This window comes from Mustela lutreola, chromosome 14 (genome assembly GCF_030435805.1).
Source record: "Mustela lutreola isolate mMusLut2 chromosome 14, mMusLut2.pri, whole genome shotgun sequence".
Lineage (NCBI taxonomy): Eukaryota > Metazoa > Chordata > Mammalia > Carnivora > Mustelidae > Mustela > Mustela lutreola.
The window spans coordinates 47,051,664-47,078,699 of NC_081303.1; the positions used below are offsets into that span (position 1 = coordinate 47,051,664).

Sequence of the window (27,036 nt, forward strand, 5' to 3'; positions counted from 1 at the left end):
AGTGCTTGGTAAATACTCCTGTTATAATGGGGATTATCATGTTATGGACTGAACCGTGGGCCCCTCACATTCATATGTCGAAGCCCTGACCCTCAGTCCCTCAGAATGTGGCTGTATTTGGAGACAAGGGCTTTTTAAAGACTGAAGTGAGGCTGTGAGGGTCGATGCCAAGCCAGTCAACTGGTGTCATTGGAAGAAGAGGGGATTTGGAGGCGCAAAGAAGCCCCAGTGGGGAGCATGCGCTGGACCTCTGGGCTCCAGGGCCCGGGGTGGGGGCGGGCGGAGACAAATGCTGTTGTTAGAGGCCTCCTGGACCCCTGTTGTTGGGACTTTGTTACGGAAACCCTAGCCGACAAATATGGATTCCTAAATGTCCATCTTTGCAAACCCAGATAGCAGATGCTTAGTATAGGACCATGGAAGACATGAGTAGATGACAAAGGTTGAGAAATTTATAAACGTCCAGAAATTGCTGGCCGCTGAAACCATGTCCATCATTTCCAACTGCGTGTGATGTGAGAACAAAGGAACGCAGAGTGTCTCGCTGGGGAAGGGGTGTGTGAGCTGGGAATGTTTCACTCTCCCCCAGCACTGGCTGCATCCGTGCGGGAGCTGGCCCTTCCAGAGGCTGCCCCTGGCACAGTGCTGGGGTTCCATCTTGCTCTGGGAGGCTGCTGCTGGTGGTGGGCATAGTGATCTCAGAGATTCCCTCTGACCTCCAACCCCCCCACCCCCCACACTGGGGCCTCACCCCAGGAAGACAATGATGAAGTCTAGCACGTTCCAGCCACTGCGCAGGTAGGCATCCTGATGGAATAGGAAGCCGTAGGCAATGATCTTCATGGCGGCTTCGATCGAGAAAACAATGAGGAAGAAATACTCCAGCTTCTCCTGTGGAAGCAAACACAGTCACACCACTCTTCTGTGCATCCTGAGTGCACCCTTGAGCCGTCCTGACTTCCCCTTCAGGCAATGTTCTTTCGATGCGCCTGCCTCAGGACATTTGCACTGGCTGTTGTGTCTGCCTGGAATTCCTCTACCCTGATCCCTCACATCATGACCACACACCCCCACATCACCAGCTCAGGTCTTTACTCAAAATTCATCCCTCACCCAGGCCTTGCCTAGACCGACAAGTACAACTTGAGGGATCTCTGACATTTTCTGTTCCTCTGGTCTGTTTTCATTTGTCTTCTTAGCACTTAGTCCTAGCTAAAAATACCACATATATTTTTATCTTGTTCATTTCCTATCTCACCCCCCCTTGAACACAAACTCCATAAAGTGTGTGGATTTTTGTTCATTTCCTTCATTATGCCTCTTCCTGGGCCTAGACTCAGATGGAGCAATGAATGGTGTGGGCAGCCCTCAAAGGGAAGGGTCCTGGTCGTTTCCGGTTTGGACACCTTTCTTCTGGCACCATCCTGAGGACTGACGGTGGGCGTGGTGGCAGAGAAGGGGAGTGTTTGTTAGAACCCTGGATGGCCCTCTCTGGCTGATGTTACCAGGGTCTGACCTTTAACTAATTACTCTGTGCCCTCCCCTGCGTGTCCTCCTGCCCCACACCAGCTGCCTGCAGGCGACCACGTAAAGGGCACGGTGCTCAGGGTGAAGGGAATCAGGCCACATTGGGAATGGAGGAGACCCTCGAGGTAAGCGCCAATGGCTTCAGCTCAGCCCTGCCCTGCAGAAGGCCTTGCAGACCCCTCCAGGTTCTGACCCTGGAGCCCAATCCTCTGATCCTCCCAGTTACCCTCTCCTGGGCCCAGTCACCCTTCCCCCTTCTCTGAGCCCAAGAGAGTTATTTCTAAACGACAAGGCAGAGTCCCCTCTGCCAAGACTCTGGGCTGAATCTACTCTCCTTGCAGCCATCCAAACCCTGGCTTGGGGACTTCCAAGAGTCCGACGCCCTACCCCTCCAGGTCTCCCCAAACAAGCCCAGTTTTCTGAGGGGTCGTCCGCCCCGCCTGCTGCTGGCAGGACCGGCAGCACTGCACAACCCCAGGAGGTACGTAGAGAGAGACTGGCTGGTCCTCTGGACCTGACCACCAAGGGGGCTCTGCCTCACCCTAAGCCCACTCTTACCCTTAGTCACTAACACCCCACATAAGCGCCCCCAACAGGGCCTCTCCATCAGCACACTATGGAGGCACAACTCATACTACTCTGAATTCATGGTTTCTTCATTCTGGATGGAGCCAGGTCAGGAGACAGATCACCCTATTAATAATCTGGAAGATAATTTATTTTTACTTCCGAGTGGCAAGTGTGGGAAGCAAGGGAACAAGTCGCCAAATGGCCCATTGATATGGATACGGTCCTAGAAACCTTCCAACTTGTCAGTCAGAGAATTTTCCTGAGAGCACAATTACCCCTTCTACACAGAGAGGAAAACTGAGACGCGTACGGACTGAGCTTAATTTCCTTAACTTCACCCCTAATTCGCCCCACCAGTTTATAATCCCAGAGCTTCCTTTCTCTTCTAGTCTTTTTCTGGAATGCCATTCTACTAACAGGTTTGTTCATGTTCATTTGTTTGTTTGAAGACTTATTTATTTGAGAAAGAGAGAGAGCATGAGCGGGGAGAGGGACAGAGGGAGAGGGAGAGAACCCTCAAGCAGACTCCCACTGAGGAAGGAGCCTGCCATGGGGCGTGATCCCAAGACCCAAGATCATGACCTGGGCTGAAGCCACCCCGGCGCCCCTAACAGGCCTGTTTATAGGAATTGTGCCCAACTTGACATGAGCTGGGGAATCACGGGACGCCTTGCTCCACGAAGAGCGGTAAAGGGCCGTCTGGGCCACTCCCTGCCGAGGTGGAGTAGGGGGCAACCACGAAGGGTCTCCTGGGGATGGGCTGGCTCTTTCCTCTTTCCTGTGCTGAGCGGGCTTCCTGGGAGTCAGGCACACCGTGAGGGACAAGAGTAAGGAGGAGGGTGAAGTCAAGTCAGCATTTACGTTATTTAAGTGGCTGCAGCCCCAGGGGCAAGATGGTTGAAGTGGGGATGGGGGGAGGGAAAACAGGGCCCAAAATAGTCATAGCGCTCCCAGGCGGGGCGGCCAGCCACGTCCACGGGAGAGCCGCCCGCACCTGCCACTGCCTGTCTAGGCACCACCAGCCAAGGGTGCTGGCCGAGGGCCCCCAGCCTCACATGGGGTCACTCGGCTTCCACAGGCTGTTACCTCTCCCTGCAGCACCCCTGCGAGCACTGGAACGGGGGCTCCTGGAGCTCTAATGCGCTGCCATAGGAGCCCTGTGTGTGCACACAACATGGGCGCTCGGCCAGAAGGAGATGGAGGCGGGATATGTCCCTTCTTGAGTTTGGGGATAGTGCTGTCCATGTCACATTGGGTTGCCCCGCAGCCCCGCCAACTGGGGCTCCGTCTTTCACAAGGAATAAGGCACATTCATGCCACAGATGTTTATTAAATGCAGGGCTGTTGGCGGCAGGCAAGACCCGGCTCTCTCTCCCTAAGATCAAAGTTACCAGCCTTCCCTAAACCACCCCAGTTCCCTTCAGCACCCGCTTAAGAGGCCGCCATCAGCAGGCAGGAGGCCGCGGGGGATCAGCGCGCAGTGTCTCATCTGCTCTGCTCTTTTGGACAACCTCCTAACCTCTTGCATCTCGGCTTCCTCGCTTGTAAAACTGAGACCCGCCCACTACCCAGAAGAGTCATCGTGAGGAGTAAACGGCCTCCCGTAAGGGAGTGCCAGCAAAAGGCCTCACACGTTCCAAATGTCAGTAAATCGAGCCATTCTGATGAGAGAGACAGACCTGGGTGCCCTCGTGCAATTCTGTTTTCTGCTCACGCCCTGTTCTCTCGGTTTCCACAGGGCTGTGGTCCGAGGTCGCATCTGTGGGTGGCTCACCGGGTCTCGGCTCAGTCCTGCCCTGAATCCAACATGCTTAAAGCTGAACTTCCTCCTTTGTCCCTGTCTCGGTCAGTGGCACCCAGCTGCCCAAGCCAGGAGCCCAGGGTCCTTCTGGGCTCTTCCCATCACTTTCCCCTAGACCCTGCCCATCAAGTTCAGACTTCTTAATTCCCTGATGCTCCCGAATGCACCCCTGCTGCCCTCACTGCCACAGTTGTCCCCGTATATAGGAATCCAACCATCCGCTGGCCTGCTTTCTCCAATGGCTCCAGACGGCTTACCAGAAAAATCCAAATGCCTTCCCATGGCACCTTAAGGCCCACTATGACCCAACTCCTGCTGCCACCCCTGACTTCCCCGTGGCCTGCTGGCTCCCCACCAGTCACATGGAATGATGTTTGGGTCCCCCAGCTCTCCCCAGCTTAGCTCACAGTGGCCCTTCTGCTCAGAACGTACCTGTGGCCTGTCACCCAAGTAAGACCTGTCACCTAAGAAGGTCCTTCTGGCCCTGCACAGGGAGTGGAAGTCCTGGGTGTCCTCACCTTCTCCTCTAATACTGTGCCTTTCACCAAACTGCAGCCTTCTTGAGACCGTGTGTGTTCTCAGCTGTGGATTCCCCACGGTTTTTCTGCTTCATGGATAAGCTTCATGCTTTCCCCCTCAGGAGTGGTATTTGGGGGGGTGGTCAAGGGTCTCCCTGCACTGAAGGCTGCTCAGACTCTCTGGTGGAGGTGGTTGGGGGAGATTTTGTGGCCTGACCCCCGCCCCCAATGGTGTTTCTGATTCCCTGCCCCCACAAGAGTCTTCCGCCCACCGCAGGCCTAGCTGAAAATGTGCTGAGCTCAGGGCTTTTTGCCCCTGCTGTTCCCTCTGTCTGGAACGTTCTTCCCAGATAACCTCTTGGCTCACTGTCTGCTTTCTTTTGGATCCCAATTCGAATGCCACCTTATCACCGAGGTGCACCTGTCACTCCCTGTCCCCTCGCCCCTCTCCATCTCCTTACCCTCCTTTGTTTTCATCTTTAGCAGTGATCACCACGTAGTGTACCACACAATTCTTTCTTTCTTTCAACTCTTTCCCTTGGCCTGAATATAAGGTCCAGGAGAACAAGGCCTTGGCTTTGTCCAGCGCTCTGTCACCCACATCTAGAATAGTTCCCCACCGACACCAATCTTTGTGATCAGAGGAAGTGAGCCAGTGTCCTTAGCGCGCTGCTTCTCCGGGTCCAGCCTGGAGAGCGGGGCTGTCCACAAACCATTGTTACCGCTCTGAGGGAAGGGCAGCCACGGAAAATAAGCATTTGGAAATCGTGACAGCGACTCGCCACAAGTTCTCAGCACGTGGGCGGACTACAGGCTCAGTCTGGGCTTGGCGAGTCTCACGGGATGCGCGTCCCATGAAGTGGGCAGGACCCCCGACCCATCCACAGTGGACGGTAAATTGGAAGCAACAGACTGGTCTTTCTCCACAAATCATCTGAGAATCTCTATTTAGAGCATATTGTGCAGCCTGGCACAGAGCAAGTGCTCAAGAAATGTTTGTTGAATGAATACTAAAATACAGTAGAAAATCATCATCTCTCCTGCAAAATAATTTAAAGGGAGGTGCTGATACTGCATTTATACTGTGAAATACAGATTATGGGCTTCACCCTGCTAATGGCACAGAGCTTCTAAAACACCTGGAATTTCCTAAGTGATGAGAGTGACAAAGGTGTCTTTTGTTATTTTAATGAGATAATGGCTTTCAGAGGAACCAACCATGGAATTAGAAGGTTAGAATTTATAGTCCCATCCCCTTATCCTCCAGGGAGAGGAAAGGGGCTGAAGGTTGACTCCATCACCAATGGGCAATGATTTAACCCACCGTGCCTATGTAATAAAGCCTCCATGAAAAGCCAAAAGTACAGGGTTCAGAGAGTTTCTGAGTCAGTGAACAGTGGAGCTGCAGGGAGTGTGGAACACTCAGAAAGCATGGAAGCTTCGTGCCCTTTTCCCCCATACCCCGAGGTCAAGGTATGCATCTCTTCCATCTGGCTTTTCCTGAGTTACATCCTTTTATAGTGAGCCAGTGACGGAGCCGGTAAAATGATTTGCTGAGTTCTGTGAGCCACTCTAGCAAAGGAATCAAACCTAAGGGGAGGGTCATAGGAACCTCCTATCCTTAGCCTGTCAGTCAGAAGCAGAGATAACAACCTTGCTTCAGAACTTGCTATTGGCTTCTGAAGTTGGGGGTGCTGTCAGTCTGGTAGGGCTGAGCCCTGAATCTGTGAGATCTGGTGTTCCGTCTAGATAGGCAATGTCATAATTCGTTCCAATTGTCGGACACCCAGCTGGCGTGAGAGTGTTTCTTGGTGGTGTGGGGAAATCCCCCCATACGCCCTAGAACTGGGTGCAGAATCAACACAGGTGTAGCCTCGGGGTCTCTACTCCTAAGAAGGGACACTACACTGCAGGCTCTGAAAGGGAATGACAGCTCTGATTGATTCCCTGGCCCTCCTGACCTCCTGGGAGGATCGTGCTTTGGGAGAAGCTTTGGGAGAAGTCCGGCTTTGGGCGAAGCCGGCTTCCTTCAAGGGCCTTCGCTGCCACGTGTCCCCTTCAGGGAGTTCTTGTCTCTCCACAAACAGACCTCTAACCGGGGCTTCCAGGGGCACCTCTTGGCCAGAGGTAGGCCTGGTGTAAGGCGCTGACCCACAGGCCTTGCCCCAGCTCCTGGGGGCATTAAAGCTGGACACTCCCGAAGTCCTGGGCTGAAAAAGGCAAGGCTCAGACTGCACTCCCCTCACCCTCCTTCTGTCTCTATTTTCCGGCTGCCTTCCAGCCATAAGGGTCAGTCAGTCCTGCCGTCTGCTCCCCCCTCTCCCCGGCCTGTACTGGCCTTGAGGGAAGATGGCGGGAGTTGGCTGCTCCCTGTCTGGGACCAGAGAGGCAGCTGTTACCACATCCTCCTCATCCCCACCCCCACACTGCAGCCTGCAGGAAGACTGGACTGGACTCCCGTCTCCCAGGCCCCCAGCAGCCCCCTTTAGGGCTCAGGAAGAACCATAAGAGCCAAGAGCAGGGCTAAGAAAGGAGCCGGCATGGCTCAGCCAACGGGCTCCCTGAGAAGGGGGTTTGCCGTCACCATGCCCTCCCCACCACCTGGGCCTGGGTCTCCTTCCTTAGGGTCAACCCCTTGTGATCTGTTAGCACACAAATCCTCCTGGTGGAAGGGCATTCTTTCATATTTGTTGTTAACTTTTGAAGGCACATTCGCTTCAAGGAGCCAAAGTGAGTTTGGCTGAGGGAGGGGGAACCCAGGGTACATGGAGAGGGCTCAGGCTGGCTGGTGGGGGGCTCCGTATGGGTATCTCCCCACAGCCCTTCATGCTCGTGGGCCTCACAGCAAGTGTTCGAAGCAGGCTGGCTGGGTGCTGCTATTATAAGATACTTTGCTAACATAAATGATTGTTTTCCCCCTGATTCATCCCCTGTCTTGCTCCCATAAGCAGACAGCAAGGCTGAGTCTCCTGCCCTAGGAGAGGTTGTGCCAGGGCCTCAGGCCTTCATTTTCTGAAGTCTGAACCCACCATGTAAGAACAGGTTGAAGAGAAGAGTCTATCTCACAAGCAAAACAGAGATGACCCCAGGGTTAAGAAGCCTCTGGGGTAGATCGGGTTGGGGGTCTTCTTCCTCATCAAGCCCGAAAGATGTAGCAGGGTCTGGGAGGAGGCCTCGGGGCGCCCCCAAGAAAGCAGGGTCCCTTCTTGCCAAGGATCCCTGCCCCTTCAGCTTTGCATGGAGACAGTGGAGGGCGGCCTGAGGGGGCCAGGGGGCTGGTACAATAAGGCCTCATGTGGGATGGACAGAGCACCTGTGACCCTTAACCCTGCCTGAGACGCAGGGCCCGGCCCAAGCCCAGGGCAGGCAGGCTAACGGAGAGTGGCGAGAATAACCGATGTTCAGGTTCTCCCCATCCAGAGGGATCCAGCTCAGAATCCAGAGAATGCTAATTTCTAGGAAAAATGATATTTCCTGAGCACCTCAATTCTAGACAAATGTTCAGCCCTGCTACACTGTTTTTCCTACTTCCCAGCTAAGGAGAGTGGGGCTTAGAGAGGGAACCAGGGTGCCTGAGGCCAAGAGGGTTTGTCCCACCTGCCGTGACCGAGACAAAGAATTTTCTACTAAATCAGCCTGGTGTCCGGTGACCACACCATTCACGGGGTGACCAGGGTCCTGGCGTCTATCTCCATGACCACCTCAGCCTCCAGGTTTGGAAAATGACCCGTTCAGGCGTGAGGAATGTAGCTATATTTAGCCTGATGGACTTTTACCTAAATAGATGTGATCTGAGTGGGCCTCTCCTGCCATCCTGCTTCCCCTGCCCTTCCCATACAGAACTATACTCTCCCAGGTCTTGGTAGGTCAGACATGCTAGGGCTTTCTACCCAAGCAAGACCGTGGAGCGGAGAGTAGCAGGAGGCATCTGCCTACTTGCGGTGGTGGTGAAAGGTGGGGTGAGGGGAGACTGGGGTGCCCAGGCTGGGAGGGCATGGGAGACCAGTACGTCTTAGGTAATCATAGTGCTAGCTAAGATATATTCAGCACCCACTTACATACCAGGCTTTACTCGAGCCACATACATGCATTTAATCCTCACGGAACCGTGTAAGGGAGGTACTCCTACCCTCATCTTACAGAAGAGGAAACTGAAGCACAGAGGGGTTAAGTGATTTCTCTGGGAACACACAGCTATTATGCAATAGAACAATAACGTGAACCTAGACAGTTTCCTTCCAGGGTCGGTGGTCTCAGTCAACAGGCCATGCCAGGAAGGGAGAGAAAAACAGCAAGCCTGGGATGCCTGGAGGGCTTTGTCAGGTCTTGCCCATGTCTGCCATGGCCCCGTGGCTGTGTTCTTGGAGTGCTGGTCCGACAGAGAAGGAAAAGAATGAAAACCGCACAACCCCTGTGAGCCAGGGGGGATGTGACGCCATTGCCCTGATTGATGTAAGAGTTCTGCAAGGGTCGCTATCGTGGTCCCCTGTGAGGTGACTGAGGCTCAGAGCGTTCAAGAAGCTGCCAGAAATCCAGGTTGGAGGCAGGTTGTCTGATGTGCAAGCCCTTTGTTCCTCTCCCCTCTGACTCCCCCAAAGTCTGCACAACTTGGACAGGGCGCCCAGGGGTTCTTCCAGGTTTCCGTTGTTCATTCCCCCCCCCCACCCCGGTCTGCAGCTGTGCCCTGTGCAAGAGGCACAGAGTGGGGGTGGGGAACGCTAAGCCCCCAGAAGGGAAGCTGAGTCCCTGCAGTGAAAGAGGGCAAGCTTCAAGGTGGGGCCGGTAGGCAGCTTTCATTTCACTTTGCCAGACCCTGTACGGTGACCCAGACTCCATCACCTGGGTCCGGCAGGTCCCGCCCGGATCTCCAAAGAAAAGGCCAGAGCTGGGGTCCATCCGAGGCCGGAGGCTCTCCAGATGGTGAGGTGGAGTGGGCTGTGGGCCGCAGGAGTCCGCAGGCACATTCCAGACTCTATAAAAAGACAAGTGCGCTGGATGCCAGAGGCTTAGGCTGCAGCCTTACGCAGAGGACTGCACAGGAACCTGAACCCCAGGAATGTACTGGGGCATGGCCGAGTCTGCTGACATGGGCGGGCTGGCAGGCGTGGGCCCACTGCTCTCCGAGGGCCAGGCCTGGGGAAGCTGGGGAGGTGGGGGCCAGGGACAAGCTGAAAGGCTGAATCCCGCTCGCCTGGCCCTGCCCCGGGGACCACCAAGGCCCACCTAACCGGTATGCCGAAAATCATCCAGAACTTAGAAGTTAGACAAAGGGAGGTCATCATGTCCTTATAAGGTCACGTTGGAGCATTTTGTAACAGGCCTGGCCAAGGACTATTTCATCTAGGACAAAGCCTGTCAGCCCCGGCCTTATTCACATTGTAAGCCGGAGAATTTTCTGGTGGAAGGACGTCCTCCTAGGCATCGTGGGATGTTAGCAGCACGCCCCGCCTCTACCTGCTAGATCCCAGGAGTGTGGGAATGGTCCCCACCAGTTTCCCAGCATTGCCAGATTTCCTTTCCCTCCCCTCCCCTTGCAAACCCCTGAGCTGGGGGAAGGTACCTGTCCAACTCTCACACTTCTGTCCTGTAGAGATGCAAATGATTTCTGCCTGCTAGAAAACATAACGCCAGTGGGTGACTGTTTCTTTGCCCCGTGGGACATCAGGTAGCCCGGTGTCTAACCTGGGAATCTTATTCCATCATTTCTTTCTCCAATATCATACACTTCTGTTCCTCTAATTCTCTTAGAATCAGCTTTACCCTCCTGTTCGTTCTCTTCTAGGTTGAATTACTCTTTGAGCTGCGTTCCTTCTTTATTTTAATCAGAGTCATGTTTGCACTGTTTGAAAAGCATACTCAGACACGGGGCTATTTTGAGGATGAAGTGAGATAATGCAGCAAAAGCGATCAAGTCCCAGTCTGTGCCCAATAATTAGTAACTCTGATCCTTGTTGCTTTTCCATATGAGTGTCCTCGGGCTGCTCAAGGCTGGGGTGGTGATGCTTCCAAAGTCCCCTTTAACTCAGTCAGGGGTCTCCCCTAGGAGCAGCATTCCTTCAGACTTCAGGGAGCAAATGGGCCTTCCAGGACCAGAGCTGGCTTGGGAGCGTCTTGGTCTAGATTGGGGGCTAGGGCCCTGAGTTCCGGTCTTGGCTTCCAACTGCCCCTGGACGTCTCACTGCCCTTTTGCTGGCCCCCATGGTGACTCTGTGTCTATTCCCTCCTCCTGCTTCTCCGACAAATGGTGCCTTTTGTGACCTACAACCGCAGCCTTCTCTTTCTTGGGAGAATTCCAGGACACGGCTGTGTTCGACGCCGGCTTCCCAAGCTTAAGGCAGGCTTCTCTCTTGGGCACATGGAGTCCGGTCCAGAGAGAGGCTGAGGCTGGGTGCTCTGAGCATCCGTTCTGGCCTGGGCAGGCAGCAGTTTTCCAATCAGGAAAAAACAGGGTTATGGCAAGGGACTGGGGCCTGCTCTCGTGGGACTCCTTCCTGCGCCGCTCGCCAGGGAAGCAGGGATGGTCGTCCTCTCCTCATATCAAGAAAACCACATCAAGATGCCCAACACAGGGTACAGGCCTGCCCACACAGCCCACTGGGCATGTGCAGTGATTTAACCTCCCAATGCCTCAGTTTACTCTTCTGTAAAAATGAGAAAAACAATACTACCTGCCTTGTGGAGTGTTGTGAGCAATAAATGAGGTCATGCATGTACAGCATTAGAATAGGTCCTGCACAATCGTGGGTGCTCAGCAAACACTGGGTGCTGTTGGTGGTGAGGAAGGGGCGGAGAATAATTTGCTGGAGAAGGGGGTTGGGATGGCCAGGGAAGCCATTCAGAGAGGTTGGAGGTTTCAAGGAGTGAAAATGAAAAATCTAAGAGAAATCAGGGACAGATAGCCGGTGAGGTAAAGAGGAATTATTTTTTTTTTTAAATATATAATCCTTTGGGCATAGCCTTTGAATCTAGAACAACCCAGGCATCTCTGTGATTAAGGCCTTGTGACTAGGGAGCCTGCTCTGAGGCACTGTGATTTCTGTATAATAAAATTCCTTATGTTGAGAGAAGGGAAGCCACAGCACACCTGGTCTTGATTCATCCAGTAACTTCTCTCAAGTATCTGACGTTACCCCCATCTTACCAGCGAGGGGACTGAGGGCACAGAGAAGTCAAACAACATGTCCAAGATCACACAGCTAAGATATCAATGGTCCTGGACTCAAAAGCATACATCGGTAGCTCCGGGACCCACTTTTCCCCAACCTGGCTGATTTCAGAGCTCCTCTCCCACTCTGCCGTGAGGATACACAGCTGGCCAGGACATTAGCATCCCCAACCCACCATGTCTCCCCAGAACTCCCCTGCCCTCCCTGAACCTCAGTGTCTCTTCTGTTCAGGAAAGACCCCGTTTTCCCCCCACTGACACAGAACAGGGAGAATTGGGGTGCAAGGGGGAGCCTCAGCACTGTCCATCACCTGCAGCAAGAGCTTACAGGTGGGGTGGGAAGGAGATGGGCAGCAGGAGAAAGCTCCTGGCGGGGGGTGGGGGGGCACCCAGACTGTGCAGGGGAGCCTGACCCACAGACGGGTGTCAGGGCGTCTTTCCCACAGTGGAGGGTGCCGGCCACCTCCTGACTCTGTTCGCACACAAAACCACTGTGGGAAGCCTTCCTCGCCTCCTGACCAGCCCTGCCCCCTACCTCTCACCCATCCAATGCTCAGCCCTGCAAAGCCAATCGCCTGGCGAGCGCTGGCACCTGCATGTCAACATGACAGAAACCAAAAATCACTGTCCCTCCTCCCACCTCAGCCTGCTCCTCCCTGGGTGCTGCCCATCTCGTAAAGCGATACCGCCACCTGCTCTGTCACCTACTCTGAAACCCCAGCGTCATCCTTGCCTCTTGTTCCCCTCCGCCCCACACCTCCCCACATCCCTCAGGCACCCAGACACGCTGAGCCATCGCCTCACTATCTCTCCACGTCATCCTCTCTCCCATCAGGCCTCAGTTCCAGTCTCCCCCACTTCCTGCCTGGACAATTTCATAGCCTCCCCCCTCCTCTCCCTGCTTCCCCTTCTCATCACCCCCCTCCCCCAGTCCACCCCTCTACGCGGTGGTCCGAGAGATTTTTTCCAGGTTGCAAACTCATCCCTCAACCTCTTGCTTCCAGCACCTCGCTCATGGGGCTCCCTGCGGAGGCATCCACAAGCTCTCCCCTGGTGTTAAAATATAAAGCATTTTAACACCAGGGGAGAGCTTCCTTCCATGGTTTCCTTTTCAACCTGTCACGGGGCTTTTAATTGCCTATTTACTGCTGTGGGGGGGCGAGTGCGGACCCTCGCAGGCACTCCCCAGCCTCCTCCATGACCCACTCACCATCCAGCAGCCAGACCGCCTGTCTCTTGGCTGGAGGTGGGGAAGTAGAGGCAGGCCTCTCCCTTCCCACAGCCTTGCTGCCTCCACCCAAAGCGACAGCCAGCACAGGGGTATGGTGGCCTCTGCTCCAGGAAACACGGAGTATCTGCTTGGGGGACGAGCCGTTGGCTCCACCTGGCAGTCATTCACGGAATGGGCTGTGACCTTGTCAACCTAGAGTGGGGACAGCCCTTGCCACACCCTATCTTGAGACACCCAAGACCCTCGTGTACCCAACCCTGACCCTGGCCCAGGACACCAGCAGGGAGAGACGGAGCAGTGTCTGTCCGTTGAGGTGGGAAGCTGGTAGGAGGTGGCGGGGGCGGGGGGGAGGGGGAGGGGAGCTGGGAGTGGGCCATGGCTCCAAGCCACTGGTCCATGTACCTCCATATACCATTGTCCCATTGGTCTTCACTCACAAAATAAGGATTCAGAGATAAAATCGTTTTAATTTCCTGTACTGTAACCACAGATCATTAAACCTCAAGCATGGGACTCTTCTGAGTGTGGGCCCCAGAGCGACTACATAGGTCACATCCCCATGAAGTTGGCCCCTTCCTCATCCTTAGCATCTCAGGATAAACATCTCATCCTCTGGGAAGGACTAGGTCCTCCTCCAGTATTCATAGTGTCCCAAATCTTATACACTTCCCATCTCATTTTATCTATAATTTAAGTGTAATTGGTTTAATTATATTATGTTTAATTGATTTAATTAATTAAGCCCTGGGAAGATTAGAACTATGTCTACTGGCCCCAGCATGGGCCAGGGATGTAATAGGCACTAAATAAAAATTTATTAAATGAATGAGAAAGTTAATGAAGGATTAGTCCTTGGGCCTCCCTTCTTAAAAACTACCGGTTGTTTTGGATGACCTGAAAGTCCCTAACCTCTCTCAGATACCTACAAATCATCCAATATAATAAGAGAGAGATAAATATCTGATTTCCCTTCCTTCTGGTCTAATTCCTCTAATTTTCCTCCTGCTGGATTGTGTGGAGATGAACATATAATTGACAAGTGGGAATTAAGAGTCCACAGCTAGGGGCTGGCTCAGTGGGTTAAAGCTTCTGCCTTCAACTCAGGTCATGATCCCAGGGTCCTGGGATTGAGCCCTGCATCGGGCTCTCTGCTCAGCAGGAAGCCTGTTTCCTCCTCTCTCTCTGCCTGCCTCTCTGCCTACTTGTGATCTCTGTCTGTCAAATAAATAAATAAAATCTATAAAAATAAATAAATAAATAAAAAGAGTCCACAGCTGGAAGCTGGCTCTGTGACCCTGAGTATCACCTACCCTCTCTGGGCTTCACCCCAAAGGGATCAGATTAGGATCCCTCATTGATTGTTAATAGTCTGTCTCACCTTGACATTTGAAGTGATATTCACTGCTTTGGAAAGGTTTCTGGTAAGGTTTTCCTCTTCCAGAAACTCATCATCTTGTGTCTGTGAGCTCTAGACCTTGCCCAAGGCTTTGTAACTCCAGCCCACAGGTTAAAAGAAAGTGCACAGGACCTGGTGAAATTTTTAGGGCAGCCATTTTGTTTCAAGATGGAAGATAACAGGGCGCCTGGGTGGCTCAGTGGGTTAAGCCGCTGCCTTCGGCTCAGGTCATGATCTCAGGGTCCTGGGATCGAGTCCCGCATCGGGCTCTCTGCTCGGCAGGGAGCCTGCTTCCTCCTCTCTCTCTCCGCCTGCCTCTCTGCCTACTTGTAATCTCTGTCTGTCAAATAAAATAAATAAAATCTTTAAAAAAAAAAAAAAAGATGGAAGATAACAGACCCAGTAACTTAACCCCCTCCAGAGAGCAATTTTTTTTTGAAAGTAGTCAACTTCTTAAGGAGTTGAAATGGAACAAAGGCCCCAAAATATGAAATCCTGAAGAGTGGGGGGAACCTAGAGCCCTCCTGGATTCAGGGACACTGAATAAAAAGCCAGTCTTGTGGAAGGCTCAGAGCCCCCTCCCGGGCTTGGTCGTACGGGTCCTGCCTACAGTTCATCTCACTCTCCTTCCACACTCAGGAGCTCAGAGTTTTTTCTGTTTATAGCCAAGCACACACTTAAAACCCCAGCTTCTTACCAGCTCAAGATAGATTCCCATGGAAACGGGCAGAAAAGAGAGGCAAAGATAAATATCTTTCTTTCAGGCCCCGGATGCATGTTAATTGGCCTCCTCCCTCCCATCCCTGTGGTACAAATGCAGGACAAAGCCTGTCAAGATGGTGGGCCCATTGTCCTGTCTCCTGGGGGGGGGGGGGCAGACTGTAAATGCCTGAGAGCTCAGTTTCTTATGAAGGCTTCCCCTAGAAGTCCTCTCGCTGTCACCACATGGGCAACACAGTGATAATGAGAGCAAGTCCTAAAGTCAGAGAGGCCTGAGTTTGAGACCCTGTGGCAGGATTTGCATGTGGGGTGACCCTGGGCAAGTTACTCAAACTCTCAGAGCCTAGATTTCCTTGTCTTTTATGTGGATTTAACAGTGTTGCCTCACAGGGGGTAGTTAAGAGAATTAAGTAAGACAATAACGTAAAATATTCAGCACAGAGGCATCCAGTAAGCACAGCATAAATGGTAACCATGTTTACTACTGTCTAGCTGTTACGTCTAGTCAGCGCTTCACCTCCACAGGGCACGGTCTTCTCATCTGTAAACACCAGTGATGTGGGGAGGAGATAGGACAATGGGATCCTGGAAAACCCCTTCCAGATCCGGCATTTCTGTGTCCATGTTATCGGTGAAGGGGCGAGGAGAATGTAGTCTAGCGCTCTAGAACACATGCTCTCTCGGAATCCCTAGATTCCACTCTCCCAGGAGGCAAGCTCCTTCTGGATAAGGTCCCGGAAAGGGAAAGTAGCCCTCGGCCTCCCTCACTCTGTAGCTGACCTTACTAAGCCTCAGTTTCCACATCCGTCAGATGGCACCGCTTTAAGGGGTTGTTGTGTGGATTTTCTGAGCTTCCCCTAATCAGATGCTTAGCACAGTGCTTGGGCACAGGGAGTCCTTGCTCAGTGCTGGCCAATATTCCAGAATCCAGAGTTAGCAGGTTTGCCCTGCAAAGCTGTCGAGTGGCTCAGCCGTGCAGGTGGCTGGAAGGGTGGGGTCTGTCTCCTCAGGAGACAGGAGCTCCAGCACCCCCCCAGCAGGCAGTCCACCAAGGGGGCCTCCCTCAGCCTGGGGCTGCAGGCCCATGGGTTGGGGGGGCAGGAGGACCTCTCTTACCAGGCCAAGGTTCAGAGTGTTGTTGTCATCTTCTGGCATGGGCAGGTACACAGCCAGCGCCACACAGTTGGCAAAGATGGTGAGCAAGATGATGGTCTCAAAGGGTCTGGTGTCAGGGTTAAGGAGAGTGGGGTGTGGGATCGGTAGCGTTAAGGGGAGTGGTGCCCTACAGTACGGGCCCCTGTTGCTCCTTCCCTGCTCTGCTGCAGGTTACAGAAATGGCCAGGTTCTCCTCGGGAACAGGTAACTTCCACTTAGCCGTGAGGGCAACTTGAGGCGCCAGCAAGCTCCTGCCCATCCCCCAACCCTACCTGTCCACTATCCTGAGATGCCATGATTTTCTGAGATTCTGGCCAGACAATATGGGGGGCTCACTCAGAGAACTGGCAAGGGCTGCTGGGGGCTGAATATCCAGAGGACGGGACGGGAAAGGGGAACCTGCAGAGGTGGTACCTGAATCAACACCACCACCACCCCGCCCCGCCCAACTGGGTCAGCGGCCCACCCCGCCCCCTCCCCAGCCACGCTCACATGCTGGGGTACGCATCCCACACCCACTCACGCCTCCCTCCCAGACACACCCATCCCCTTCACAGTCATTTCCCAGAGGGCACCCCTGGGGCCCATTCCTTTGTGGGAGAGCCCGGCAACCCATCCCATAGGCTGAGCCACTGGAAAGCGGGTGGTGGAGGGGGGGTCCGGTTGGGGGATGGGAGGCACGGTGCACAGAAGGTCTGGACCGACCACCGGCTTCTCTTCCTGCCAGGGTTTGAAAAGAGATGGGCCGCAGGGGCGGAAGCTGCAGAGGAGAAGGCGCAGAGGTACAGAGGATGTAGGAGAGAGAACCCACCGGGAGAAACTCGATTCCCTGGGTGCTGCATGTCACCAGGTGGGGGGGGGGCAACTCCGATCCCTGCCTTTCCAACTGGTCCCAAGTTTTTCTTATCCTTCCCTTTAGCCCTTAGTCTCCTATCTTCTAGGGAACAGCTGGTGGGTGCCCAGTCTTCCAGAACCTACAGAAATATTTCAAATATTCCTGACCTCTCTCTCTGAGAAGGCACTTGACCAGCCCTTCCCCCCAATCTCCTTCCCCAAATAACCAGATATTTTCATCGGTCTTCCTCTCAGAGCTAATGCAAACAGAGAAAGGGTTGGCGAGTCCCAGTCCCCAGCATGGTATGTCTGAGTTATTACCGCCGGGCATCTCGGCCTGCTCCCCGAGCCCCCCGCAGCAGTCCTTTGTTCAAGGCCATTTCTCTCTTGACTCCATCCTCAGCCAGACCCCCCCTCGCTCTGCAGTCTCTGTGCCTTCACACCCTCTCATCAAGGGTGGAGGGAACTTTCTTGCAGAGGCCCTACTTCTTTCTCTCCTATCCTATATCAGAATGAGACTGTTGCCTCACACCCCTCAGTGGAGCCCCACGGTAACAGGGTTTGGGCACACGTGTGAACTGCCCCCGTGGGACATCCGGGTCCCTTCCGCAGATGGTTGTCACCAGGCCTGGGGCCGAGCACTCAGGCCGCAGCGGCCCCGCCAGATCCTCCTGCTGCTCCCCTCCCTCTCAGCTGAAGCTTTCCATTCCAGAGGCTCCTTATCCTCTTCTGGGGCAGTGCACCCCATCTCCAGGTCCCCAGGCCCCTGGGCCCCCAAAGTCTGGGTTCTGTGACTATGCCCTGCCTCCCTCTCCCACATGACAGAGGCTCTCCCCGACAGCCCGGAGGTCCCAAAGGATACTTCCATTCCACGATGTTGATGCAGGCCTTCCTCAGGGGGTTCTGGAGGGTCAAGCAGAACAAGGCCCGGGGCGGCCTTGGCAGAATCTCCGGAACTGGCTTCTTGGGCTGTTTCTTCCTCAGACCCTCATCCTGGGGTGAGGACGGCTCCATGGCTTTCCTGGCAGTCTCGCTGTCTCCTGTCCCCCACCCCGCTGCCCTCTTCTCCCTCCGTCCCCAGTGCCCCCACCTTGGGGACTGGACCGGCTGAGCCTGCTGGGCCACGCGTGCCCTGCTGAGCCAGCCCAGGGGCGGGGGCGGGAGGATTACTTTCCCTGCTCCCAGCAAGTAAAATTAGCCTCCACTGGCTCCCTGCTGCCTGGCCTGAGCTCCTGAGGCCAGGCAGCTGTCATTCCTTCCCAGCCCAGCCAGGGACATCCCAATATGTCCCTGAGGAGGTTGGTAGGGGGGCGGAGGAAGGAAATTTCACATGGGCCTGGGGTGGGGGCGGTGGGAGGCAGGATGGAAGGCTTCAAGGCTGGGGCCATAGAGAGTTCAGGAAGGGGGGTGATCTATCATATGGAGCCTTGAACTGCGGACGGGCTCCCTCATGCCAGGATGAGCTTCCCCTGGTCCCTAGCCCTATGGCACCCTCCAGTAAAGGTGCCGGGTGGCCTGGTTCAGCACAACTACACCACACCTCCATCCATCTCAGAGCCTGCGGCCAGCTCCCAGGCCAAACTTCCCCACCCAGGAGCACCTCCGTCAGGGAAAGCTAACTTCTTCACGCTGGGGTGAAAGGCTCCCTCAGAAGAACCTTGAACGTGCACACCAGGCATGTACTCTCCTCCCTCAACCCCTCCAGCACCTAAGTTGCACAAAGCTCCTGTCTCCTGCCTGGGACTCCGGCCCCTGCCCCACAACGGTCCATGCTGTACACTAAGCTCCGTGGAAACGTTAACTGAACGCAGAGCTAACAGAACACCCCACACCGCCAGCAGGAAGTGCTCTGAGCCGCAGGTGGCAGTGACAACTGAGGTAGACAACGACCTGGAATCACAAAACCTGACAAATCTTTTATTTGACCTCTTGGTACAAAGATAGTGCCATATGGTCCCATTACCCACAGAGGGATACGGTCTGAGGGGGGAAAACGCAGTTCTCAAGCAACCTGGGGGGAAAGGGGATGAAAAAGCTACACTGAGGATCCGGAGTAGGGTTGCGGGTGGGTAATCGCCCTCCAGCAAGGAAGCCAGGGGGCGCCACCAAGGCATTCACGTGGCTTCTTCCCAAGCCTGATCTGGCCCAGCGAGTGCAAGCTTCGGTCTGGCCTTCTGTCCCGGTCTCAGGGTTGGGGAGGGGGGCCGGTGGTGGTCGGGGGGAGGCGGTGGCAAACAAGCTCCCCGAGTGGACGCTAGGATGTGAGGCCATCTCGTGGACAGCAAGGGCATGGCTCATCCCAATCAAAGACCGGCCAGACACGGGGGTGGGGGGCACCCGTGGCGACAGATTCGGAGAGGGCCACCACAGCGGGTGGTGCACAGCCCGGAGCTGAGCTCCGACTTTCCGCAGCGCGGGACTCAAGCAGAGCTGGAGGCCGGCTCAGGGACGGCCCTCCTGGGTTGCCCTGCTGCGGCCTCGTGCGCGCGCGGCGCGCGCCCGAAACTTCCCCCGGCCCTGCGCCCTCACTGCACCGACGGGGCTCCTCCGGTCTCTACAGTGCACCTCTATCCCCCTCCCTGCTCCTCTGCCCCAGGCTGGAAGGAACGGGGTCGGTGGTGACTGTGGTGGAGGGACGGAGTAGCAGACACGCAAGCGCGGCGGCCCCGCAAATGCCGGGGACCTGCGCTGCACCATGCGTGACCTGGCAGTCCCGGGCTGCTCTCGGGAGTGGGACGGCCCTGGCGGACTCCGCTCCCCGCCCCCGCACCCCCGGCCGCGGTCCGGATCAGTGGCTGGATTCCTCCGACTCAAAGAACGGCGAGGAGGAGAAGCAGGAGGACTCGGACGACTCGGGCACCAGGGAGGCGGGCGCCCGGGCCTCGCCGTCGCGGGGGCAGTCGGGCGGGGAGGCGGCGGGCGGCGCGCCGTCGGGGGCCGCGCTCAGCAGCCCCTGCAGGTACTTGATGTAGCGGATGGCGGCGCGCAGGGTCTCCACCTTGCTGAGCCGCTTCTCGGCCAGCGCGCCCGGGAGGTGGCCGCGGAGGCGCGCGTAGCCCTCGTTGACGCACTTGACCCGCTGCCGCTCGCGCTCGTTGCGCTTCTGGATGAAGGCGGGCTCGAAGGGGTAGTCGTACACCCCGAAGGCCCCGGGGAAGGGCACGTAGGGGAACACGCCCGCGTAGGCGTCATAGTACTGTGGCTCGGCCGGGCCCGGGTACAGCAGTAAGGGCACGTTGCCCAGGGGCTCGGCGGGGGGCAAGGACGCCCGGCGCGGAGGAGGCACGACGCCCAGCTGCATGCAGCTGGGGGGTGCCAGGGGCCGCCGGTCCACCAGGGCCCGGCAGAAGTTATTGTTCATGGTGCCGCGTGGAGCTGGACCCAGAGTGAGACCCTCCCCGAATCGCCCCTGCTTGGGGTGTGCACGGTCCCGACCACCGCAGGGACGAGTCACATCGCCAGCAGCAGCCCTGGGATACCAGGATGGATCAGCACTCCTCTTCGCCCTTTGGGATGGCCTCTGAGGTCTCCCTGACGGGAGTCATCGCTGTGGCCCGGTGTGGCTCCTGGCAGAGGCTCAGCGGCACCCTCTCCGATCCAGCCGATCCAGCCGTTGTGCCGCAGGGCTCCCGGGACCCCTGCCTTCCGCGGCGCCCATGTACAGGGCAGCAGGCCTCGGCACCCCACCTCCTCCTGAGCCCAGCATGGGCATCTCCCACGGGCACTAACCCTGGGACTTCATACTTGGGGCCATGGGCACCCCGTTCTTGCTCCTTACCGCCTTGGGGATCCCCCCTGCTGCTGGGCCACAAACCGCCGGCTGTTGTGAGGAGTGTGCCCGCTGGGCTCAGGGAAATGTTTCTAAAAAAGGGGAGAGTGAACGTATCAATTAGGAATTGTATAGGGGCTCTTCTGTGTCACCCCACCCCAACCCTCCAAGGGGATTGTAGGCACCTGAGGGGAGGCACCTGTGGCCGCTGAGAAGGACAGGGACAGAGCCGGGTTCAAACCTGTGTTCATCCTTTCATGGCTGGGGGACCCCTCTGTGTCCTGGTTTCCACAAAGGGAGATAATTCAACATCCCTCACAGGACATTAATAATAATATGTGAGAATCAAATGAGAAAAAGTATACTAAAAAACACCTCCTGGGCCCGGCTTATAAAAAGTGCCCAGTGACCCTACGATTTAACAATCATACTACTAGGTATTTACCTAAGAATACAAAAATACTAATCCAAAGGGATATATGTACCAAAGTTTATAGCAACATTCTCTACCATAGCCAAATTATGGAACCTGCCCATGCGTCTGTCCTTTGATAGGTGAATGGAAAAAGAAGAGGTGGTATATATCTACAATGGAGTATTATTCAGCCATTAAAAGGGAGGAAACCTTGCCATTTGCAACAACAAGGATGCAGCTGAGAGTATAATGCCAAGAGAAATAAGCCAATCAAAGAAAGACAAATACCATAGGGTTTCACTCATAGAATTGAAGAAACAAAACGAATGAGCAAAGGGGGAAGAAAGAGAGAGAGAAAGAGGCAAACCAAGAAAGAGACTCTTAACTATAGAGAATGAATTGCTGGTGATCAGAGGGGAGGGGGTGGGGGATGGGGATTAGGGAGAGCACATGTGATGAACATTTTGTATCATATGGAAGTGTTGGATTTCTAGATCCGACACCTGAAACTAGTAATTACGCTGTATGTTAACTTACTGGAATTTAAAGTAAAACAAACAAATAAAAAGTGCCTGATGATGTTGTTTCCTTTGAGAGTGGGGATCATTAGGTCTTATGATAGATACCTTCTAGGGCCTTCCATCCAAAGTCTTCCATCAAAGACTGCTTATTGAACTAGCACAGTGGCCACCATGAGTCCCCCAAGGTGGGTAACTCTTTCCTGAAGGAAATGAATCTGATTCTGAGAGACTCGGGTGTTGCTGGGACTTTCCCAGGCCTCTGCCTGGCAGAGCAGCAACACCAAAGTCTTCCTTGCTCCAGTGCCCGTGGATCCCAGCTGTGCCCTCTCACCCCGGCCTGGGCTTCTCCTTTGTGGCACTTAACGAAAGTGTCTTTTCTCTCACCTCTGTGTGTGCAGAGCCCGGCCCAACTCCTGGCCTGGAGCGGACGCTGCTATGCAAAAGTTTGTTGAGCGGGCCAGAAGTCTGGGCAGAAAGTTGGGCTTGTCGGGGTCGGGTTCAGTTACACACAGCCTCTCCCAGGCTCTAGGAAGCTGTTATCTCAGAAATTAAGTGGCCCACACTGAATTTAAGTGCCACCAATCCTCATTACATGTGGTGAGCAGATTCAGCCTGGGTCTAGTTTCCTCCAGAAATCCTCTCAGGCCCTGTTCTCCCCACTTGTGTGTGTCTCTAGTGTCCTCCAAATGCAATCTTAGCACCTGTCACGCTACTCTACCATCGTCCTCCTCATGGAAGAGGGAGTGACGGAGCAAGCTGCACCCACATGGGGCGCGATGGGGCAGCGGGAGGCCTTGGACACTGGGGAAGGCCTTTCTGTGAGACAGAAAGGGGTGAGCTCTCTCCCTGGCAGGGGAAGGTCGGTGACTCAGATTCTTGGGGGGGGCATCTCCTTCTGCACTTTCTCATCTTTGTCCTTAACTGGTCCCAACTCTGTCACCAGCTAGCTCTGCCCTCCATGCTGAATGAAAATGGGGAACAATCAACAGTGAGTCTAAGTGTCATGGAGACTTGCGTCTGGTCTCAAGAGCGGAAGCAAATGTGCCAGACATCGGGACAAATTCACATAACCCGCCCCTGCTCAGCAGCCTTTCAGGGCTCCCTGCTGCTTTGGAGGGAAGATTCTAGAAAATCTCTTTCTAACAGACTCCCAGCTCCATCAGGAGCATTTTCCTCCCGTCACTCTCTGCTGACCTCTCTCCTTGGCTTCTACTGACAAGCCCTGGGACCCTTTAAATAGTTTTCTTTTCCCCACTCCTGCCAACATTTGAGAGAGTTCCCGCCCATGCTGACTGCCTGAGCTCTGCAGCTCCCACCATGGACTTCCAGGGTCTTCTGAATCTTCAGCCAGATTGTAAGCCACCAGAGGCCAGGGCTTGGCCCTTCATTCTCAGGTAATGCCTGCTGCCCCTTGCCCAGTGTTGGGTACATAACTCTGCCGAGGATTATTCGCTAGCAGTGCTCTGTTTTGGTAAAACATGGGATCTAGCCTGTCCTCTCCCGGGTGACCCCTGTCTATTCAAATTTGATTTCATTATTCAAATTTAATTTGATAACCGTCAGAAGCTTAGTGACAATTTTACAAAAGTAATTTAATATCTATTTGTGTTGACTCAATATTCAATACTTATTTATGTTCCAGACTTACTGTTTCCATTTTTTTCATCAAACTATTCAGACAAGTGACAAACCGCCTTCAAACTCTCGAGTCACTTCTCTCTTTACTGGGAGGAAAGAGCTGATAACCTGGCTGGGAGCCCAGGGGAAGACACACCCGCAGCTACCTAGAGTTCCTTCTTCTGCCATCGAATCCCCCACCCCAGACCGGAAGCCTAGGGCCACGGTGCACTAGGTTATCACCGAGAGGCAAGAGAACCGTTCACTCAGCACTTATTAACTAGGGGCCTTGTGTACACGATGGGTTGCTCTGGGCAGTGGGATAGAGCAGTGAACAAAACACTGCAGTGAAATAATAGTAAAGATAATCCTAGCTGTTAGTTATTATTTATGGTGTGGGAGGCACTGCGCTCCATGCTTTCCATGGACCACCCCCATTTTACTTCCATGCCATTCTCGTGAGGTCGGTGCTAAGATTACCTGGTTTTATAGATGAGGAACCTGAGGGTCATTAAAAAAAAAAAAAAAAAAAAAAAGGCAACAAACCTAAAGAGCCATATCCTCCTCGAACCCTCTCTCCCCACCCCTTCCCCCAGGATGTCTCCCTGCAGCTTCACACCTGAACCAAGGATCAGAGGGGCTTGTTCTGGCCTAACACAAGCATCTTATTAAATTATGATTCTCGTTGGAGGGGATGTCCCCCTGCAGATTCGAATAATCGTGCTTTGATTGAGCATCTGATCTGGTGAGAGGTTCTGCAGGTCACCTTGGTCAACCTTGGGAAGGGAACGCCCTTTTGAGGATAGTCTCAGGAGGGTGTCCACGGAGCTCTGCTGGTGGGACCGCAAGAATTGGGATGTCATCAGACTGAGTTAAGCACCAAGATCTGTACCCCAGGGAACCTGAGAAAGAGCCTCCTTGCTTGAGGTCAGACACCCTGAATCGTGGCATGGTCCTCACTCAAAGATCTGCAACCTGGGCCGGATCTGATCAGCAACCAAGAATTGCCCAAGCTCCCGCCCAGGTCAGGGGACTGGGCAGAACCATTTGCTAACAGTGCCACCGTGTGGCGATGAGAGGCAATGGCAGTAGTTGACGAATGAAATTCCAGGTTGGGACCTCATGAGTGTGGAAGTTTAAACAAACTTCCCCCTGGGAACCGTGTTTCCAGATCTTTTGGAAATCTGGGGGGAAAAGAAGACCCTCCTCAATGAAGAGTCACTCAGTTTTCTGTTAACATGCACGAATTCTCTTCCTGAGTTTGTGAATCAATTCATATCCCTTAAACTTTCATTATACAGATACATAAAATAAAGTATGTATAATCAAGCATATTTTGTTATTTGTTTTGAACAGAAAATAGCACATTGTGTCAGTATTAGGCAACTCACTAGAGAGAAGTGTGGTTCGGAAGTAGGTATAGGATTTCCCCTCTACTCCTACCCCTCTCCCACACTTTAGCAGTGGTGGGGGCTACGGACTGGGTCAAGTTCAACCAACCCACAGATTGCTTTAAGTAGCCACAAAAGAGGACCTGTGGGCAACACTGTCCACTTTCCAAAGGGGGCCTGGCTCCTCTCCGGGACTGAGGGCACTCCTTGCCCGTGGCATCCCTCCACTCCTCACCGTTCTGTCCCACGCGGGTTTAATTTCACCCTGGCATGGCAGAGCAGATGTGCTCAGTGAGAGGCACCTGATGTTCTTCCATGAAGCTCATGTCATGACGCTTCCCCTTTTAGGATTGTGATACCCTGTACAGCTGCTTTGTGAAGGGCCGACTGTCATCAAAGTATTATACAAAGGATTCCATAACCCCCAGTACAACTTGCAACAGAGAGAGTAAGTTGTCCGTGGGGGTGTCCTGGGCTTCCTTCCCAAAGCCTTGCTGCTCCTAATGGACAGCGTGAAGCATTTGCCCACCAGTACCAGCTCCTCGTTGTCGCATGCTGCCAGAGTCGCTAACAGCACAACCCCCGGGAGAGCACAGGATTGTAACTTCTTGCTGACGGTTTCGTGAGCACTGCCTGCCGATCCCTGGCCCAGCCCTCTCCCAAGTGTCCAGTGGCTACTCAGCCCCGTCTCTCCACTTTGCCTCCTGCTATATTCTTGGTGGTCCCCAGGTGGCCAGCAGGTGCTCTCCCCAGAGCATCTCCTGACACGGACTCCTAACCAGGTTGTCAACTTTAAGCGAAAGAATGCCTGTCTTAGGCTTCGTTTTTAAGACAACGGTATGTGCTCAATAAATGTTTGTTGATTGACACTGGGAGTCCTTGGGGAGGGCTGAACCATCATTTATCAAACAAATGGAGACGTGAACTTCCAACAGCCTGGACCACTTAAGGAGCAGGTAACATAATTTTCGACTTTCGTAGCTTCTCTCACTGTCTTCACTGGGACTGGAGCCGCAGGGGGGTGTCTGAGGTCAGCAACTGGCTGAACGTGGACTGCATGGCTTCAGCAGTGGCTTTGGGGAAAGGGAGTTCATGATCTTCTGCTTCTCCTGCCTCTCTGAAAGATTCCCGCGGGGGACAGATGCAAGGTGGGGCTTTGCACAGCTGCACAGCCCCGCCATCCCCCGCTGCCAAAACCTGGGAGGATTTATAAGGAAACCAAGCACTCAGAATGACAGAGTGGGGGGCCCGACTGACGCAGTCGGTGGAGCATGCAACTCTTGATCTTGGGGTTGTGAGTTCGAGCCCCACTTTGGGTGTAGAGATTAGTTAATTTAAAAAAAAAAGTTTCTAATGACAGAACTCATTGGCTTTGTGCTGTCATCTTGGACATCCCCCGGGCTCCAGCAAGGTGGTCAATAAAACTGTTCCCCAAAAGCTCCGTGGTTAAATACTTTGAGAAGTGCAGCCCCTTTTACTCCCTTTCTGCGAGATTCACAGGGTCCATTCGCATCCCAGAGAAAGCCCTGGAGTAAAGAAAGCTGTTTTGGGCTAACTCAGAAGTTCCCAATGGACCTTAGAACACTTCTTTTTCCCTTAAGACTGCTAACATCAAATAGAATACATTCCAGGGAGCTGGTATGTACCTTAAAGAATGTACCTTAAATGTTCATAATAAACACGTACACTGACTTTTTAAAGTAAGAAATGTCATAGCCCCCTTGGGAGTCTGTCTTGGAGCCTGGAACTCTTTCTAGAAGGATAACCTCACCACTTCCACCATAGGCATATGCAACACCCCCAAACGCATGTGTAACATACATAATCATCTCAGAATCTCAGGGATATCACGCTGGATCTGACCAAGGAGAAGGGGCGCCAAGCCCAGGGGCCCCACGCCCACAGAGTGCCTTTGGAGGGTTAGAAACAGCCTTAGCCTCTCGGTAGAAACGGGGCCTATGCAGGTTGATTTCAGCCCCTCACGCTCCCCCATCCCTCACGCCCGCACTGGACCAGGCAGAGCTGCAGTGGCCTCGGCCCCAGAGCCGCCTGGCCTCATACTGCCCGCCATGCCATCCTTCCCGCCTCAGGTTCTAGAAAGCTCTGGTGGCTGCCGAGCAGCCTGTCTGTGGCACTTCCAGCAAGAGAACAGCACTGCAGAGTTTTGGCGTAGGATGGTGGAGCCGCGAGTGTGAGCACGGCGCCGCTCTGCTGAGCATCTCCAAGAAAAGGAAAGGAGCGGAGAAAGGAACCTAATGGGGATTAGGAGCCTTCTGATGTCAGATGCTTTGCTTGCTGCTCTGCTCTCACTGTCTCGTGCAACCCTCACCAGCCCCTCGCACTTCTGTTTCCAGAAGAGGAACCTGGGGCTCAGAGAGGTGAAGAACGCTGCTCGGTGTCACACAG

General features: G+C 54.2%; 2 protein-coding genes across 3 annotated transcripts in view; both read right to left on the bottom strand.

The window, feature by feature from the left end:
* Positions 1 to 18,098, bottom strand: part of CACNA1S (calcium voltage-gated channel subunit alpha1 S) — a 67,880-nt gene extending 49,782 nt beyond the window's left edge. The window contains exons 1-3 of one of the 2 annotated variants that reach the window (XM_059146380.1): positions 17,780 to 18,098; positions 16,045 to 16,150; positions 752 to 891 (exon numbers count right to left, since the gene is read on the bottom strand). In XM_059146380.1, the coding sequence (XP_059002363.1) occupies positions 752 to 891; positions 16,045 to 16,150; positions 17,780 to 17,931 (398 nt within the window). In that variant the 5' untranslated portion in view covers positions 17,932 to 18,098. The remainder of the gene's footprint in view (positions 1 to 751; positions 892 to 16,044; positions 16,151 to 17,779) is intronic. The other variant, XM_059146381.1, reaches the window with a different exon arrangement.
* A 1,607-nt stretch (positions 18,099 to 19,705) lies between these two features.
* ASCL5 (achaete-scute family bHLH transcription factor 5) lies at positions 19,706 to 20,709 on the bottom strand. The gene has a single exon (XM_059146654.1). It carries the CDS (start codon positions 20,276 to 20,278, stop codon positions 19,706 to 19,708), a length of 573 nt encoding a protein of 190 aa, XP_059002637.1. The 5' UTR covers positions 20,279 to 20,709.
* Between the last annotated feature and the right edge of the window lie 6,327 nt (positions 20,710 to 27,036).

Coding starts and splice junctions, on each gene's coding strand:
- ASCL5 (XM_059146654.1), bottom strand. CDS start 20,278: ATGAACAATAACTTCTGCCGGGCCCTGGTGGACCGGCGGCCCCTGGCA.